Below are 19,459 nucleotides of genomic sequence, written 5' to 3'. Positions count from 1 at the left end.
ACATGCACTGCCATGTTCGACTCATGTAATGCACAAGATAACAATTCAACCATAAACCATTCCATATTAATGAACAGCTATAAAGTGACCCAGAAAGGAGCTTGAAAAGCGGGTCACTCTTTTAATTAAGTGCTAAAGTGGCAGCTGGAATTCTGTTATATGCTGGCTCGAGCAGCAGGCATTGAAGTCTAACACGGCTATAAACAGTTATTACAGCAACTTTAATAAGTTATTACAGTTACAGTATTGTTGTCATTTTCTTACTACAGTTAAGAAGTAATGACCCAACTTGCCTGCAATAAAAAAACACAGGCTTTTATAAAGATATTACAGGTTTTAACGTATTCCACAGTTGTACAGAGTTTCCCTAGAAATTGTTCTTATGCATGTGTGTTTTTGGTTGAACCAGTCCTCTACAGGAAGTGCATTCACACTGACCTCCGTGCCTGAATCCAGTCAAAACACTGCATCCAAACTGACATGCCTGTTGATACATTGGAGCTTCTCTAATGGCCCTGGCATCTACCTATAGACAAGGAGAGGTAGAATGCCAGTATAGGCGTGGATTGGTGATAGATAGGAAGGCAGAGGAATGGGAGCAGTTAAGGTCATTTACAAGACAAAAGCCCTCCCAAGCCAATTCAACTCCCACAGGCAAACAGTGTTAGGGAAAAGTAGTCTGTAGCTCTGGGTGGATTTTTCATTTGTGAAGCGCTCGCCTCGCACATGGGGCCAGCCTGCACCTTGCAGGTTGGAATTCAGTGAGGTCCGACACAGCCCTTCATTCCAAAGTTGATGAACTGAGTGCCATTATTGTGGGTGATAATAAAAGATATTACGTGGCTTAGAAGCTGGATGAACACAGCATTAATTGCTCTATAAAGGCTGTTTTTTTCATTGTTATTTGTCTAAAGGTGATAGCGTGCATTGCGCTGTTTCTATTGCGTTGATATGTATTTAAGAGACTTGTGAATGGCTTATTCCAGTTTCTGTTTCTTTCAGTGGCAGAGGCGCACATCATAAGCGACCTGTTCATGTTCAATGAATCGTGCGTGAAATGGAGGAAAGGAATCACGAGAAGTAACTGGAAACTCTCTTACTCGGTAAGCAACATATACACTTGTGTGCTTCCTTAATTCTTTGGAGATGTTGGCATGCACATAAGAGCACCAGAAAGTGCACAGACAGCTCTTTGAAGTGAGAATCCAGGGGATTTTAACACCCCCTTTACACCACATATTTATGTGGGGGGGCATGGGATATTATAGTAATAGACCATTGGGTACAGCAAAGTGGACGACGTGATCCTTGGCAATCGGGTTTTGTGAAAGGGAGAGGCACAGCACTTAACATCTTCCTGATTAACTTAATGAAAACCAGAACACAAAGGAATAAAAACCAAGGAATCTATATTGCGTTCGTAGATTTGTCAAAGGCTTTCGACACCATAAAAAGAGCTAAACTATGGAAGAAAATGGAAAGCTGGGAATGTCCACAGTCACTGGTGGAGAACATCAAAGACTTGTACACGGATACAAGCATCAGAGTCAGATTGGACACAGGGGGTACATTAACAGACGAAATTCAGATAAAAATGGGCTTAAAACAAGGATGCCCACTGGCTCCGGAATTGTATAACCTGTTCACATCAGACCAGGAGTCATTTGAGTCCACGCGCTGCTTTCCACCAAAAATAGCAGGAACACCGATTGGGGGATTGCTTTACGCAGATGATATCGTCCTGATGGACCAAACCCAAATCGCTTGCAAAGACAGCTCACTACATTACAATCGTATGTAGCCTCAAATGATCTGGTAATAAATCCAGAAAAATCGAGAATTCTGAAGCTATGCCCAGGAGGTAATAGAAACAGAGGGAAAAAACTAGGATGGTCTCTGAAAAACAAAAAAATCTTGAAGTTGAAGCTTTCACGTACTTGGGAGCCTGTATAGACAATACGAAAAACAACATGCCAAGAATAGTGGAGCTAAAAAGGAAAGCAACCAACCTAGCTGCCCAAGGGAGAATTCTGCGTAAAAGATACTGCAGATTCACCTTATCACCTCTAATATCCTTTTACAGGATGAAAGTGGTGCCAATATTAACATATGGGGTAGAATCACCAACCCCCCTACAAGCTCAAACATGGTCAATCCTGGAGGGCCTGTTTTGGAGGAAAACTTTACAGCTGCCCAAAATCAGTCCCAATACAGCAAATAAGGAGAGAGCTGGCATTGACATCACTCAAAACAATTGCGGTATGGAAAATGCTAAGTTTCTACCGAAAATGTCTTGAAGAAAACACCACGGGAGGATTTGGGGTGCTGATAAAAGCCCTAAAAGACCAATCTGACATAATCTTAATAGACTGGCAAAAGACATAGTGAACCTCAGTGAGTCAGAGGATGACTTATGGATCAACCCAGACAAAACTAAAAAGAAACTATGCATGGCAGATTGGATCGAAAACCCAAGAAGACAACCGCAAATACAAAGGTTATGAAAACTTCTGGGCTCAACCACGAAAACTGAATCAGATCCCGAGATATCTGACTTTATTCCCTAACTGGTACTTCCGAGACCTTTTTCTGAGATTCAGATTGAACATTTTACCAATGGGAGAAATATTACAAAGAAGAAAAAGGTTGCATATCCGTGAAAGCTGCAGAATGTGTAAAATAAAAGGAGAGATAGAATCTCTGAAACATTTCACACTACAGTGTACCGGTTTAAGGAAAGAGCGAGAGCAGTGCTTGGGGGACATCATTAGAAGTCACGTGACGGGGGCGTGGCTTGACGCCAACGAAGATGGCGGTGTAGCCTGGCAGCTCCGTCCCACCGATCATTAAATTCGGCATTTCCCCGCATATTCTCCCTCTTTACTTACCTTTTCTTCTCTGCGCCATGATTCGGACCACCCACGCGAACTGCTGAAGGAAATTCAGCTTTGCTCCACGTTCGTCTTCGCCGCGTTGCGAGCTCCAGCAATCCAGCTCCGGGGACCGCCGCAGCTGCCTTCCGTTATCCGCCTTCAATGAAGTAAGTGTCGGCGTCACGTGAACTGTGAAGCGCCGGCTGCGGCCTGGTCGGCCTTCCCTCTCTTCTTTGCTTCAAAAGAGCCGCCTCTGGTGCCGGTGAGTAACTGCACTATAAGCACAGTTTCCCTTGAGGAAAAAAAGAAAAAAAAAAAAAAAGGATTAAGAAGTTCAGTACTATTTAAGGAGAAACTCCACCACCATATGCCACAATATACAGAGACTGTCTAATTATAAACAATATTTCTGCAATACCCTTCCACACAAATAAGACCCAGAGCATCTCATTATCACAATTTCTGAGACTTTTGTGACTAAATAAAGGGAAAAAAAAAAGAAACATTGAAAGGAACACTGTTTTACTTCGCAGGATCTCTACCACACCTTACCACTTGTGAGACACAACCCTTTCTATTTTTGCTCATATTTGGTCACTTTAAATATATGTGAACCATGCATTCAACATGTTGGAATACGCATGGAACTGGGTATAACTACAACTCTAAATAGAACCTTACTGTAACTGGATACCCATATTAACTGGAAGCTTCCTACCACTACAAGGCTTATAGCACTCTCAACTCACACCTAAGTTTACGCCTTATTATTTAACAGTGCTTCTATTAACCTCCTGCATCAGGAGTAGTACTACCTAAATAATATGGACGTAATAATTGTAAACTTCGGTACATAGAACCCCACGAAATTGCTATTTAAAGTCTCCATATATATGTGCTTACCATCACAAGCCCTTCTCAAAATAGCTTCTATTTGAAACGGAACCTACTATTGCTCTACATGTAACAACTTTCTGCAATTCTCTACCTTGCATCATTAATATTGCTAACCAAGCTCTTCTCAATTGCTCATATATCCATATTTTGCAGCCAATATCATGGCGGCCAACAAAAAAAACAATACTTCAACTACCAAAGAACCTAATACTCTCACCGCCAACCTCAAGAGACCCAAAAGTGACTCACCTCCTCCGTTGGGCATCTCGGACCCTGCTTTGGAAGCCATTTTGGCAGAGATTAGATCACTCAAACCCTTCATAGAGACTACAAATTTAAAATTACAACAGTTGGACGACAGATGGAGGGGTTTTGAGAATAGAATGGATGAGGTGGAGAAGAGAGTGGGTCTAGTAGAAGAAACTACATCTAAAGTAACACAACTGGAAAATGCAATAAAAGAACTTCAAAAACACAATGAAGATTTGGAAAATCGCAGCAGACGTAATAACCTCCGCATCTCAGGGCTGCCAGAGGGATCAGAGGGAACTAATACCATTGTCTTTTTGCAAACATTCTTAACAAAGCTACTTCACCTACCCCCTGATCTAACACTTAATATTCAACGTGCTCATAGAGTCGGCCAACTACCTACTTCCACCTCTCCTCGACCTTCGTCCAGAACAATGATCTTTTATCTTCTGGAATACTCCCAACTTCAGCTCATTATATCTGCAGCAAAGGAACGTAAATCCCTTATATGGAATGGCTCTAAGATTTTCATTTCACAGGATGTTGCTAAAAGCACGGCCCAGCGCAGGAAAGTATTCTTATCCTTTCGCCCAGCCTTGAAACAGCTCAATATACGTTATGGGCTATACCACCCTTGTTCTTTCAAAATAACATATGAAGGCCGTACCAGAATGTTTGAAGAACCAGCAGACCTAAAAGCATTTATACGATCCATCAATTCCGATAACATGGACACTACCTCGCCTGCAAGTACCTCCTCCTCTTTTGTTACATGAACGTTTTACTCCCTTTCTCTCCTTACTATTACAAATTTAATGCCATGATTATCTCCTATATATATGACGTGGGACGGGTGGCCTCGTGACGTCCATCTTCCATCCTGAGTCGCTCTACTTCCCTTTTGACGACTCAGCGGGTGTCACCCTTCCCTACAAATTGAAACTCCCCCAGCCTCCTTTTTTTTCCCAGTCTGATCAGTGTTCTATTCCATATCTCCAAGCCATTAGGCAACCGTTTATGATCAGACACCCCAACCCTCATCCTATTACCTCATGTGTCTTCCTAATGTGTCCTTTTCTCATTAATTTGTATTCAAAATATTGTTCTTGGGCACTCATTATTTGCATCTATATGGTTCACAAATGCTATTTCAGACACTGTTCTAGAGCACCTAACATTTGCATGTATATGGTCTTATATTATCGCTATGCTATCATAACATTTAAACTGTTATTATGATTTTCAAATGTGTCACATGGAACATTAAAGGCTGCAATAATCCCATCAAAAGGTGTAAGGTCATCTCGCATCTCAACAAACTAAACCCCTCCATAGCTTGTATACAAGAAACACATTTATCTGTTAGAGAAACACTGAAACTGAAGTCCCGTTGGATCAAAGAAATCATTTCTAGTCCTGCTGTTGCTAAAAAAAATGGGGTAGCTATTTTAATCAGCAAGAAACTATCATACAAAGTTCTCGACCAAGGTGCGGACACAGATGGCAGATGGGTTTGGGCTAAACTAAATATAGATTCTACTGATGTTACCATTCTGAATATTTATGGCCCCACCAACCCAGATCTCAAGTTTTGGACCACCATCAAACATATGATACTTCAAAAAAACTTTACCAATTTAATTATGTGTGGAGATATGAATCAAGTCCTTGATCCTTTTCTGGATAGAAAATCTAGCTGCTTGTTCAAAAATAATAAAACACACAAATCCTTTTCAGGATGCTTAGCCGAAACTGGTCTTATTGATACATGGAGAATATCTCACCCTACTCAACTTGACTATACTTTCCACTCTTCCCCACATAATACTCTCTCTCGTCTTGACTATATTTTTTCCACTAAAAACCTTACAGGTACCATTATAGATTCCAAAATAGAAAATATAATTATTTCTGATCATGCCCCTGTTTGTACCTCTTTCAGTCTTTCTGATGTTCGGAAACCGTCATCTCGGTGGAAGCTTAACAATTTTCTTTTACAAGACCCTCAATTCATCCTATCCGTAGAGTCTTTTGTTCAACAATTCTATGCAGATAATCAAGACAGAGACACTTCGGTAGTGAATAATTGGGATGCCTTTAAAGCTGCCTTGAGAGGTCACATCATGGCTTACTCTGGAAAAATGAAAGCTCTACGCAAAAAACACTTAGATGACCTTTATTCTCAGCTAACCACAGCCGAACAACACTATTATAGTGTTTCCAACCCTACCAATCTCCACAAAGTATTGACTTTACGCTTCTCAATTAATAAAGAGATCACAAATCTTGCTGCAGGGACAATTCTTAAATACAAAACGAAAATATATCAAACATCCAACAAAGCTGGAAAAACACTGGCCTCTTACTTAAAAACCAAAAAGGAACAATTTTTCATATCCCACATTAAAGACTCTTCAGGCAATGTGCATAACCATCCCAAAGATATACTAAATTGTTTTAGAGACTTCTACACCAAACTATATACTCCCGAGAACTCCATTCCCCATAATAACATCACGTCCTTTTTTGATAATATTAATAGATCCTCCTACCCCCAAACTGATTTATCCTCTTTAGACTCTGTAATTACTCTTCCTGAGATTTCCAAAGCAATCAAAGGATTGGGTAAAAGCAAGGCTCCAGGTCCAGATGGCCTTTCCACAGAATTCTATGATAGGTTAGCTCAATCTCTCATACCCAAGCTTCAAAATCTATTTTCTTACTTTATATCCCAAGAAGCATCCTCAGGTTCCTTCTCAGAAGCTTTGCTTATTCTATTCCCCAAACCCGATAAGGACCCGTCATTACCAGGTAATTATCGGCCCATCTCTCTAATAAACGTAGAAAGTAAAATCTTTGCAAAAATCTTAGCCAACAGGATCGAATCCTCCCTTCCTTCTCTTGTCAAACCTGAACAAGTCGGCTATGTTAAAGGGCGCAACATCTCTTCCAATGCCAGACTCCTTCTAAATGCTATCCACCTATCTAATAAAAATAAAAAAGATAAACAGGGCGCAGCGGTTATAGCACTAGATGCTGAAAAAGCCTTTGACCGAGTCAGCTGGGACTTCATGTTCCAATCCCTCCGCTGGCACGGATGCAGTGACAAGTTCATTTCTCTAGTCAGTTTACTTTACTCATCCCCAAAATCTTCAATATGTATTAATGGTCTTACCTCCCCATTTTTTTCCCTCAGCAGAGGTACTAGACAAGGCTGCCCCCTCTCACCTATTCTATACATCCTCTCCTTAGAACCGTTAATAGAACTAATCAGATCCAATAACAATATTCCAGGTATAGCAAGTGGCACATCCCACATTAAAATAGCTGCTTACGCTGATGACATCCTTATTCTCATCAAAAACCCCAAAACACACCTCCCATATTTACTTGAAGTACTATCCCAATTTAGCTCAGTTTCAGGGTACAAACTTAACAAAGATAAGTCAGAAATTATGCCCCTCAATCCCTACTGCTTTAAATATGACATAGGCCCCTTTGGTTTTAAATGGTGCAGCTCCTCTATTAAATACCTAGGCCTTAGATTTGCTCCTACCATCCAAGACACCATTAAACAGAACACACAATCATTACTAGATAGACTTAAGGAATTAACATCCAGATGGTCCCCCCTATATCTGTCCTGGTGGGGCCGACTAGATACGATCAAGATGATGTTATCACCAATAATTCTATATTATCTACAACTCTTATGTGTTCCGATATCTCCTTCCTTTTATAAATCAATTTACTCTATCCTACTAAATTTCCTATGGGGGGAGGGCAAAAGCAAAAGAATAGCCTTAACCAAATTGAAGGCACCATATGACAAAGGAGGTGTCAGGTTTCCTGATTTCAAAGCATACCACACTGCCTTTCTTTTGAAGCAAGCTAGATATTGGTTTGCCTGCCCCATAACGTCAGACATTGCCACATGGTGTACCATAGAGAAACTGTTAATGTATCCTGTAGAAATCACCGATCTCATTTATATATTTAAGCACTCCTCGCTGGCTATATCAGAACCCATTAGAGCCACAATATCAGCCCTCCAACTCTTTTTATTCACACAGACACACTCCCCAAAAAAATGCCTTTCTCCTTACCTATGGCATAACAATAAGATACTGATTAAGAATAAAACCCTAAATAGAAAATCCTGGAAGAAAAAGGGTATTAGATTTATACAACAAATCATAAATAAATCATCTATCCTTTCCTTTCAGCAGCTTAAAAATCAATTCTCAATCCCCAACACAGATTACAACTTCTATAATGAATTAGTTAATTCTTGCTTTGACGCTCTCCACAGCTCCTCCAATGATATTCTGACTCCTGATGCCTCAAGATTGCTACATCTTACTATGCCCACTGACACAAAGGCTTCAAAATTCTACAACATCCTTATATCATCCCTGAAGTTGTGCTCGATACGCCACAAATGGGAAGACGACTTTGGCTATGTTTTAGACGATTACACATGGACTAAGCTCTTCTCTAGAATCAAATATATTTCAACATCAGCAAATAACTCCCAACATTTTTTCTTCTTTATACATAGAGCTTTCATTACACCAGCCAAATTATTTCTATCCAATATTAATGACAATGACAATTGTTGGACTTGTGGAGCTACCCCTGCATCGTATGAGCACATGTTCTTCTCATGTCCCCATACCCTTAAGTTTTGGCAACAAATATGGAAATACCTTACCTCTATTTTCTTCACCGATATACCACTTTCATTTATGAATATTGTTTTAGGTAGCCTGGCAGTTACCACCCACTTGCCATATGATGCTTCCAGGCTCTATGATCTCTTTATTTGTTTGGCTATGAAGAGTATAACTGCCAATTGGAAAGACTCTCATTCCTTATGTATAAGAAGCTGGTGGAATAACATATGTCTCACGCAAAAGATGGAAATGTGCATGGCAAACAATCTTAACTCTATACCTAAGTTTAATGCTAAGTGGTCATTTTTTACTCGATTTCTGAACCATTTTAATGTAACCACGCATGGAATGTGACTTCTCCAAATCTCTCACACTCCTTTGATGTTCCCAAGATTAGTATATGCGAATACTAATCTGGACACTTGACTGAATATTTACTGCATTATATACCAATGTGCCTCTCTTCATCAATACCTACCACCTCACTTTCTCCCCCCTCCCTCCATATGTCGTGTTCGTCATATGTCAGTCTTATGTTTGTCCTCCCCCCCCACTTAGACATCATAATGCAGAATTTGTTCCATACTAAGTTGTGCACAACACTGTGCTATAGTTCTTATGTGTAAGTTTTCAATTATATTGACAATTTGTTCCTTATATGCTCAATTTCACATTGCACACAGTGTATTTAATTAATTGCTCTACTGGAACACTTCCACTTTACCATTGTTTCATCTATTCTCATGTAAAAGTTTCACTGCATTATGCTTATGAAGTTATGACTATATGATTGTATATTACATACCTTAATAAAAAAAATTATTAAAATAAAAAAAAGAAGTCACGTGACAAGGAATGTTGATGAGTGGTGGAAGACTCTTGTAGAAGGAGAAAACATGAAAATAACATTGGCACTCATAAGACAAGTGATTCTAATTCTCAAGAAACTAGAGGTGATCAACAACATGACCCAGGCACAATAAGGTGTTACCAAGCTCTGCTATCAGGATACTGTACATCAAACTGAAGACACATCATGGAAGAATGGACATGATCAGGTTAAAGGTTTCAAATATGGAAACCATAAAATCTGTTTAAATAAAATAAAAAAAATAAATAAATAAAAAATGATAGTATGGGGAGATGCGGGGGGTCTCCCCCCGCATATCTATGTGGTGCAAAGGGGGTTTAATCAACAAAGAAAAAGTCAGCATTTTCGGCCGTCGCAATTATATGTGGTCTCAGTGATCACATAGATCTGCTGCGCTCCACGCCTGGCGTACATATATGATACCACACCACAGAGACCTGGAAGTTGTGCGCAACTGCGAGTGTGACTGCAGTGGGACTGCAGCTCTGACCTCCTGGAAGTCTTCTCAGTGTGTGCTTGGGTGGAAATGAAAAGCATGTACTCTGGGAACCCACCGCCGGCGGTGGTTGGGGAATGAGTGATGCAGTTGGGCTTATGTTAGGAGCCGTGGCAGGCAGCTGGAGTGTTCCCTCAAAAGTCCCACTGGGGGAATTCATGTAGCTTCACATTCAGGGGTCCAAAATCCAAAACTTCCCCACATTTTCTAGAGCTGGAGTTGGAATAGTAAATTAGACCCGCAGAGAATATTCGGTGGCAAAGGAGTAACGTGTCTCCATTGGTTTTCGTTTACTCTTGCTTCAGATTTAAAAACATTTTAAAATTCCGCTGCAACATGCCCCATGGTACAGAAATAACTGGGGCATCAGCGAAGAATGTTGATTTGAATAATTTTAATCACTCTGTTTCCTGAAGGAGGGCTAAATCTGTGTCTGTTGCTACTCTGTTTCTCCTCCCTATGGGGTCTGTGTTTGATACATGACTGAAATATCTTCTGTATAGGTTTATAGCAGTATTATATCTCCTGCTCATCGGACAGTGTTTCCCTGTATTAGTAATGCAGTGTTGGGTGAGCTGTCCCTTGCCCAGAGCACTGACTGAGGGCCAGCCTGATGCAAAAAAAAAAAACCTGTGAGTGGGGCTCCGACATATGCAGGGGCGGTGCCACGGAGGGCGTTAGCGGAGGTCAGTCACACTCCTCACTCATTCCTGATGCCCAGTGCTCCCCAATCCTCCCACAGTGCTGTTGCACAACAGGGATGGCCAGCTGTCCATGTATGCATGTGCTAGGATTAGAGGGTGTCCAAGTAGGAGTGTGCATGTGCATATGTTTGCATCATCACTGCAAGGGACTTGCAGTGGCCAGCTATATGGTTGGTCACTGTAAATCCCTTGCAGAGACTGCTGGCATAAATAGATTGTGGAAGCAGCTTCATGCATGTGATTTAAAGTGACGATTACTGGCATAGATAGATTGTGAGTCCATTTAAATCATCATGGGCCAAATGGTGAGCTTCTTCGGGCCTAGCTTTACTGTATTTTGATGTATTACTCAAGGTGTGCTTCCCATCAATCTATAAGTGGAAGAGCACAGCGTGTTGACGGGAAACGCTGGAACACACGGTTAACATGCTGTACACTTGAACTTCAAACTTAAGGTGGTGAAAAAAACCTGATGAGAACCAAAACACTATAGATTGATGGGGCGCATACCGTCAGTATCAAACGGAATATATACCAAATTGGTTGAACTAAAAGAGATGTTGATAATTTTTGTGTGAAATTGGGTCATTTACGAGACGCACACCAAAGAAAATATACAATCTCTTACAAGCAAATATAAGAAAGACAGTAAAACAAGCCCTTAAGAAGCTCTTCAATAGGCCCATGATGACTTATATGGAACTATGAGTTAAACATGTGTAGGCTGTTCTAAGAGTATAATTATATAAAACATTCACTGGAATAAGGTGTAGGCTGTTCTAGCATTATAGGCCGGTCTTGGAGTACAAATATGAAAAATTGATTGCAAAAATGTGGAGGCTGTTCTAGCAGAGTAATTAAACAGAATTGGTTGCAGGATGTGTGGTATTTAGGCAATAGGTTGTACTGTAATTATGAAACGATTTAAAAGTCAAGTCAGTGTTATTGCTTCTGTAAAAGTTATCCATGAATGAAGTGATAAGAAATTAAGTTGGTGCTTTAGGACACACATTTGGAGAAATTGAAGGTTACAGAAATCAAGTTGATGATGTGAGAAATTGGTTGTTGATTGATAAAGTCAAGTTGATTTAATAGTTCTTGTGAACATGAAAAAGAATTAAGTTCATGCAATAGTTTCTGCAAAAGTGAAGAAATTTAAAACGTAGATAAACTTGGCACACATGGGCAATTCTTGAAATTGTGCAATTGTCATTTAGAGAACACGTACAGGTATAGTGGTCTTGAACTTCCCTGAGCGCAGCAGAGGATCTAAAATATATCAAAAAGTTAATACATTCTTATTTATAATATTGGCGCAGCCAGGATTAGAATAGGCACCTGTGGTACTTGAAATAGGTTGTAGGCCACAATTTATCTATGCCAGCAATGGTCACTTTAAATCATATGCCTGAATTACTTCAGCCTAATGTGGCAATAACACCTCATCCGGTGGGCCAAATTGGTGGTAATGGTCAGGGGCCAAAGTTATAGGCACAAGCGCAACAAGGGTATTAACGATGGGCCCCAGGGCCATTACCACCCGATCTGGCAGGCCAGATTGGGTGTTATTGCCATTAGCACCCCGGGTTTCCGATAGCAATGCATTTTCTTTGAATGAACGGGATGCCTCGTACCGTCCCGTTCATTCAAAGTAAATACTGATTTAAGATGGCTGCCATGTAGATGGAAGACGGCGCTCCCTGCAGAGCCTGTCTTCCATTTCCACGGCAGCCCGGGACAGAGACTGCAGCTGGGCAGACGTTGCGTGGCTGCTAAAAGAATAAGATGAGTGGGGTAAGTGGGCGGGGAAGGGAGGACACAGTGACCAGAGGGAGGGTGGAGGGAAGATGGCAGGACAGGGATGCAGCTGTCGGGCTGTTAGCAACACAGGCTGAGATTGTGGGATTCAAGCTGTGATCAAAGCAACATGATTTGTTGGCTCCCCCTGCACAAGTTTAAAGGAAGCAACCGTCTTCCAAACGATGCTATCTTAAATTCTACACAATACATTTTATAGTGAAGAGTTAGATTCGCTTGTGCCACAGAGAGAATGCTGTTTACAAACTGAACGCAATGCTTTCTTGTAGTCCTAACTAGGAAGTTGAAGGTATTTATTTTCCTTTTTGCTACAGGTTCACATCCATGGAAGCAGATGGTACCAGAAGGAGTTTTCCCACACAAGAGCCTTTAACTTCAGTGCAGTTGCGGAGGCCCCCATGGTGTGTTTACGCCTCAGCCCGAGTACCAGCTATACTGTGAATGTCAGCGCAACATCCCCAGAAGGTCTTGTGTTAACAAGGACAATCGCTATACAGACATCCGGTAGGTAATACCCTCTGTAGAAATGTGCAAAGAGGCCAGGAATAGGAGACGCAAAATTAGGTTTTCTTTTATGCATTTGGCACACCGTTTTCAGCACTTCCACTTATTCTCACAATGGACCCATTTCATAATGCCATGCACCTTTGTAGTGTGATATTTGTACCAAATGAAAGAGCAAAAAAACTGCATCTCAGTGTGCTGCTACAATTACTGAGTGATGACACCAACCTTTTTCCGCAAGTCTGCTGGAATTTGGAAAATTCACAACAAACATTACTCTTTTTTTGTAGTACTTAAAGCATGAATAATGAATGATACGTAAAATTGATTTGTCATCGAGCTTGCAATGTGCATAGAGAGTGATGTTCCATGAACAGGGATATGCAGTCATGTAAATATTCCAATTACAGCACTAAACAGTGATGGGCATAACATTTTGAATTAATCATACCCATTGTCATTTGCTCTACCTAAGCAGCTTTCCATTACATCATTAATTATCCAGCTGTACCATTACAGAAGGAGGACTATGTGAGGCAAATCAGTAACGGTCAAAGTCCCAAAAAGGGATAGCTAGCCTCAGCTATGTTGCATTCCGTCTGCATGAGACCACAAGCAACCCATGAACATTTCAGCCTTGTTGGGCGTCATCAGTGAGGAGTAGCTTCGGATGGTAGAGAGATTAGGCTGGAGACACGTGTCTTTGCAACACTCAAGAACAATGAATAGAAACGCTTGGAATTAATCATAACCATTGCCCATTTCTCGGACTAGTCTTCCTTTGCATCTTTTGTCAGCTTGCTTTCACATTACACAAAGGGAAAACCCAGCTTGTATACTATATAATAAAAGGCCAGATGTATGTTTGTCTGATGCTGTCATGCGCAGTAGGGGCTGCCCGAATGCTCCGCTAGAGGGAGCTGTTGCCTTAGGATATTACAGTGGTCCAATTTGCATAGCTTTGTCTGTTGTCACCGCTAGAGGGAGCTGTAGTCTTGGGATATATAGTGGTCCTACTGTGTGAATGTAAAACTGCACTTTGGTCCGTGCAAACGGGTCTATACACTAGTATCCGAAATAAAGCACCCACCCCAACACATCATGGCCAAAATATGTGTGGGATTGCTTGTTCCCATGCAGATATAGCCTAGCAGGTCTGGCTAAAAAATAGACATGGCCTGGAAGCTCCCCTGAGCACATGACAGTGGCTGATTCATTCAAAGCCTTCCACCCATCGAATTTTGGTGTTTTAGAATGCATAGGCATAGAATGCATAGACATTTTACATCTAACAAAATAACCCAAGAATCTAATTTCTGAAGGATTAGGGCATCCCGTACAGAGGCGACCAGGCAGGAGACCTCCTCTTTCACCTTAGCTTCACCCCTTCCTCCGGAACCTTTTCCATATAACTGATATTTGCACTGGTATCCATGCGCAGTGTCACTTTTTAAAGGGCAATATTAAATGCCCACCTTAGCTCAATTTCTAGTAGGCTGATTTTCCCTGAGCTGAGTCCCGGTATTTTTTTTAATTTTTGTTTTTACATTTATATAGCGCACAGACAGCCCAAGGGCATTGTGGCACTGTTACTTGCAGTAGACTTAGTTACATTCAGCATACGTTGGTGCATTGGAGAGCAGAGATGTAATACATGTTACATGCTCTTCCAATGTTGGGAATGAGTCATTGTGTGCAAATATGCTCCCATAACATTGCCGAATACCCAGGATCAGACTCATCAAGAGATAACACAAGTTCTGAGTTCTAGGTCTGACCCATAGTCATCTAGTGCATTCAATTACAAGGAAGGGGTGGGCAACCATTCATGTTGGTCGGGTAGCAGCACATCATGTGGCTGGTGCATTCATACAACAAATCAGATCAAAGGGATTGTACATCCCAGCATGTTTACTTCCCTTTATTCTTGTGCCCGAGTTCTGCCAGTTCTGGATAGTGCCACAAGGTATGCAAAAGCTTGGCAACAGGGAAACCACATAGCACGTATTGGGAATCAGCACCAGTCTTCCTGCAGATCACTGACCATGCGGGTCTTGATGCTCTCTGGAAGTCCAGCAGGGGTTAACTCTAAAGTCCTGTATACGAGCCCAGCTACCACCATAAGCCACAGCTCGTCCCTGTATGCAGCAGCCTATGAAAGCTTGCTCTCCTGCGCATGCCCTTCGTCTCTCAGCATCATTCTTCATGAGTATCTCATAGACTTCGTCCACCCATGCTTAGTGTTAGGGCTGTCACAAGGTGTGGTGATGCCCCCTTATGATTATTTGCACTGGGCCAGCGTCAGCGCCGCCGCAAAACATCTCCCCTTAAGTTTGTGTGGAGGAACCCAATATGGTTATTATTATGACAGCAAATCAACTACAGCAAAGTTATGTTTCTCTACTGAAGACAAGTTTATTCCGAACTAACTTTTTTGTCATGCTTTGAAAGTCTTAGACTTTTCATGGTGCTCCTCCTAAGTATTCAATGGCCAATTTGGACACGTCGAAATGCACGTTGACAATTTAAACTCACCCGAAATTAAGGGAAAAATTGTCTAAAACACTGAAGCAAACTGACTCCCATAGTACTAGGTCAAAGGCTTCCCCTCCTGCTTTATCACAGAGGTATGTACATACCTCTTTCATCTTGTCTCAGTCCTTACAGGGTCCTGAGCAGACCATGGAGAAGATGTCTGAATTTATTTTTTTTTCAGACAGATTCACGAAAATATCTCTTCCATGAAATCAGGAGCCTAGGTCTTTTAAGTCACCCAGACTTCAGCCCCCTGTTTTTCAAACAACCTCACCCATACCTAAACACAACGATAGTTCAGGTGATATTTTTCTCGATGATCAATATGATCAGGATGAGGATTTATATTATCTTCCAGTCCAGGGAGACGATGGCTAGGATCCTACTGGCCAGGACCCAGACACATGACTGCATGACAAGGATAACCAGGGGCCTTGGCCTACAACCCCCACTCTGGAGGCGGAGCCAGACAACATATTTGCAAATGCTACACCTGTTGTGCAGCCTCGAGATGGACCCCCCCCATTGATGATCAGCTGCTGTTGAATAATATTCTGAAAAAAGCAGCAGAACATTTTAAGATACACACTCAGGAGGCAGTGCCTGATCCTGACTTTTTTGAATATATCCTTAAAGAGAAAAAGCCAGCGAGTCATGCTGTCCCATTACTTAACTCTTTAAAGAAGTGGATTGCCCCTTCTTTGCTCACGCCTTACCTAACACTACCAGTCAACCCGCTGGTTGAAAAGGTGTTTAGACCTGCTCCCTCAGATCCCCTATTTATTTGGGGACGCTCTGTTCCTGGTCCTCTGGTTGTTACTACAACCAGGAAGCGTCCAGGAGTGCCACTGTCTGCAGCTGAAACTCCTTCTGACAAGGAATGGAAAGAATTGTATGCCTTTGGCAAAAGAATCACAACTTCAGCAGCCTATTATACCTGCATTGCAAACAACTCCCCTTTGCTTGCCATTTTCAGTGATGTTCATTTTGGTCTTGTACAAGATGGCCTTGAATATGTTCCTGAGACAGCCAAGTCGCAATTCGCACTATTGTTCAGGAGCACAGACAGGCCACCCAAAATATTTTAAGGAACACTTTAGACTGCGCTGAGGCAGCTGGCCGAGTCTTGACTGAAGGCAGTCTATTCAAGCACCATGCATGGTTACAGAACTCTGGGTTCAATCCAGAGGCGCAGGCTTCCCTTATTAACAAACTAATAGAGGAGTCTGCTTTCTTTAGGAAGACAGTTGATGAAGCTCGTGGTACAGCAAAGAAAGAGCATGAGTCTCTAAAGTCATTAAATCAATACCCAACAAACCGTACCTGCAAACCCACGTCTTCAATACCCGCCAGTCCTTTTGAGCGCAGTCCTTTTCCAGACCTACACAGGCCTCCTACAACACAGGAGGTTCACTCTGTTACTCCACTCAAAGGTCAACAAGCACCTATTAGACCACTCAACAATGAGGTTTTCGCCACAGTAAAGGAAGAGGTAAAAATGCAGCCGCCAAAGGCTTCCCTACCCCTGCCAACAAATGACTCTCCGGTCCAAGTCCCCTCCCTTGCATCTGCAGTAGGAGGTTGGATAACCTGCTCCACCCATGCAAGGGAACAGATTACTTCAGACAAGTGGGCGCGCAAAACAGAGGCTGAGGGACACTGTATTGAGTTCCTCCAGACACTTCGGTACCACCCGCCAAAACCAAGAAGAATGACCCAAGACCATCGCCTTATTCTTGTGGCAGAAGTGAAGGCCCTGCTGCGAAAGGGAGCTATAGAACCATCCCTACTCACCATGTAAACAAGGGTATCTATTCAATATACTTCCTTGTACTCAAAAAGGATCTAACCATGTGCCAAGTATTAGATCTGTATCCTGCAAGCAAGTATGTCAAGCCTCAAAGCTCAGGATAACAACTCTGCAGGCGTTAATTCCACTGCTGAAGCACAGGGATTACATGGCAACCTTGGATATGAAAGATGCATAATGAGGGACAGCCATGGCAACAAGAGAGACACAGACTCAAAGATGTTAGTTTCAAAACCTATATTTATTAAGGTTCCTGGGTTGGTGTAATGCCCTAACCCTAACTCTAAAGGGATGGTTCCCTTAACTGATATTTCTAAGGGCCGTCAATGTCTGAAAGTCCAAAACAATAATCCGCCTGTCTAAACCTATGCTTGCCCTCACTCTTTACAAAAATGTGCTAGGAAGTCTTTAAAAAGGAAAAAGATAGTGGTTCAAAGAAAAGTCAAAGTAAGCCACACACAGCTGGTTTCAGATAGTCTTACAAATGGGTGCAGTTCTTCCAGTGTAAGATAGTTCAATTCAAAAGGGGGAGCCCTTAGAACCTTCCATGCAGGTCTCTTGCAGCAGATCAACAAAGTTCACAATATCCTTGGGCCCTTGGGGTTTCCTTCCGTAAACTCGGGCTCTTCCAGTTCCGAACAAAAAAGAATACACAGTTCTGGTCAGGCCTCTCAGGTTTCCCTTCCCCAAGTGTAGGCCTCTCCTTACACAGTTCAACAACGTCTCTTGCACAACTCTTGTTAGGCCTCCCAGGGTTCCCTTCCCCAATCTTATGTCCCTTCCATCTTTTAACAATAATGTCTCTTGTACAACTCTTATTAGGCCTCTCAGGGTACCCTTCCGCAAGCTCAGGCCCCCTTTGCCTTCAAACAACAATGTTTTCCTAGTCAGGATGTGCCTTTTTCTGTACAGTTCTTGCAAACAAACAATAGTTCTTACATGGGGTAGCATCATAGTCTTTCGAGAATGCTGGGCTCTTTGCTCCTCCCCAGCGTGACAACTCTGACCTTTTATCCCTCTCCATATTCCTTGCTCTTCCTTCTTATCCTTTCACCTTCAGGTGCTTCCTGCACCCCATCTTGCTCTCCTTTGTTTCCTTATTTTTGTCGTGCACACTTGCACCCATCCGTTTCTTTCTTTCCAGCCTTTCACTTTCCGGTGCTTCCTGCACCCCTTCTTGCTTTCTTTTATTTCCTTGATTTCACTGTGCACACTGGCACCCCTTTCTTCACCGTGCACACTTGCACCCCTTTCCTTTGCTTCCCTTTATTTCACCATGCACTCTTGACTTCACTGTGCACACTTGCACCTTCTTTTGGTTCCTTGTCCTTATATCGTGCCTCTCACACACTTTCCTTTATCGTGGACACTTGCACCTATCCGCTCATTTCTCGTGCCTCATACACATTTCACATGCCTTTACTCTGCTTTACTTTCCTTCAGCGCCTCTAGCACCTTTTCCTTCTTTGTTTTCTCTCTTTCCATGCTTTCTTACACTTTCTGTACTTCTTATGCTTTCTCTTTTCATTCTTCTCTCTTTTCGTTCCATTTTGCTTTACAAATTGTGCCTTTCTCCTGCTCCTCTTCAGTCACGCGCACGCTCTTGAGTTTCTCTCTTGCTTTCATGAAACTCACTGGGCAGCCTTGTCTTGACAGGCGGTCTCACTCTGGATACGCAGGGTTGAGGTCAAGGTCTCACCACCTGCCCCACAGACACCCTTGGGGCTGGCACAGGTCCCGAAGGAACAAGCACTTTTCCTAATGTCTTAGCACGCCGCTCTCCTCCCGGCTTCAGCTTCTGCTGCTCTCTGCTCCTTGGCTTCTCTTCCTCGTCTCAGTGTTTGTCCACCCCCAGGGTTGGGATCAAAAAGTGATGTCCCTCCCCTGGCCACCTGAATAGAGAAACCTCAGGGCCTACCTGGGAGAATACCCTCAGGTTTCACTACTTTCATATTTCAATGTTGCCAGCACATAGGAAATACCTGAGGTTCAAAATAGGAGACACTATCAATTCAAGTCCCTA

The 19,459-nt window shown here is 42.2% G+C and overlaps 1 protein-coding gene across 2 annotated transcripts in view; it reads left to right on the top strand.

Moving 5' to 3' along the window:
* Positions 1-19,459, top strand: part of SUSD1 (sushi domain containing 1) — a 1,292,988-nt gene that overhangs the window by 829,239 nt on the left and 444,290 nt on the right. For both annotated transcript variants that reach the window (XM_069630622.1, XM_069630623.1), the window contains exons 14-15: positions 1,003-1,103; positions 12,902-13,091. In XM_069630622.1, the coding sequence (XP_069486723.1) occupies positions 1,003-1,103; positions 12,902-13,091 (291 nt within the window). The remainder of the gene's footprint in view (positions 1-1,002; positions 1,104-12,901; positions 13,092-19,459) is intronic.

Source organism: Ambystoma mexicanum, chromosome 6q (assembly GCF_040938575.1).
Source record: "Ambystoma mexicanum isolate Mex_15411 chromosome 6q, UKY_AmexF1_1, whole genome shotgun sequence".
In the NCBI taxonomy this organism is placed as follows: domain Eukaryota; kingdom Metazoa; phylum Chordata; class Amphibia; order Caudata; family Ambystomatidae; genus Ambystoma; species Ambystoma mexicanum.
This window is presented reverse-complemented; position numbering and strand designations above follow the sequence as displayed.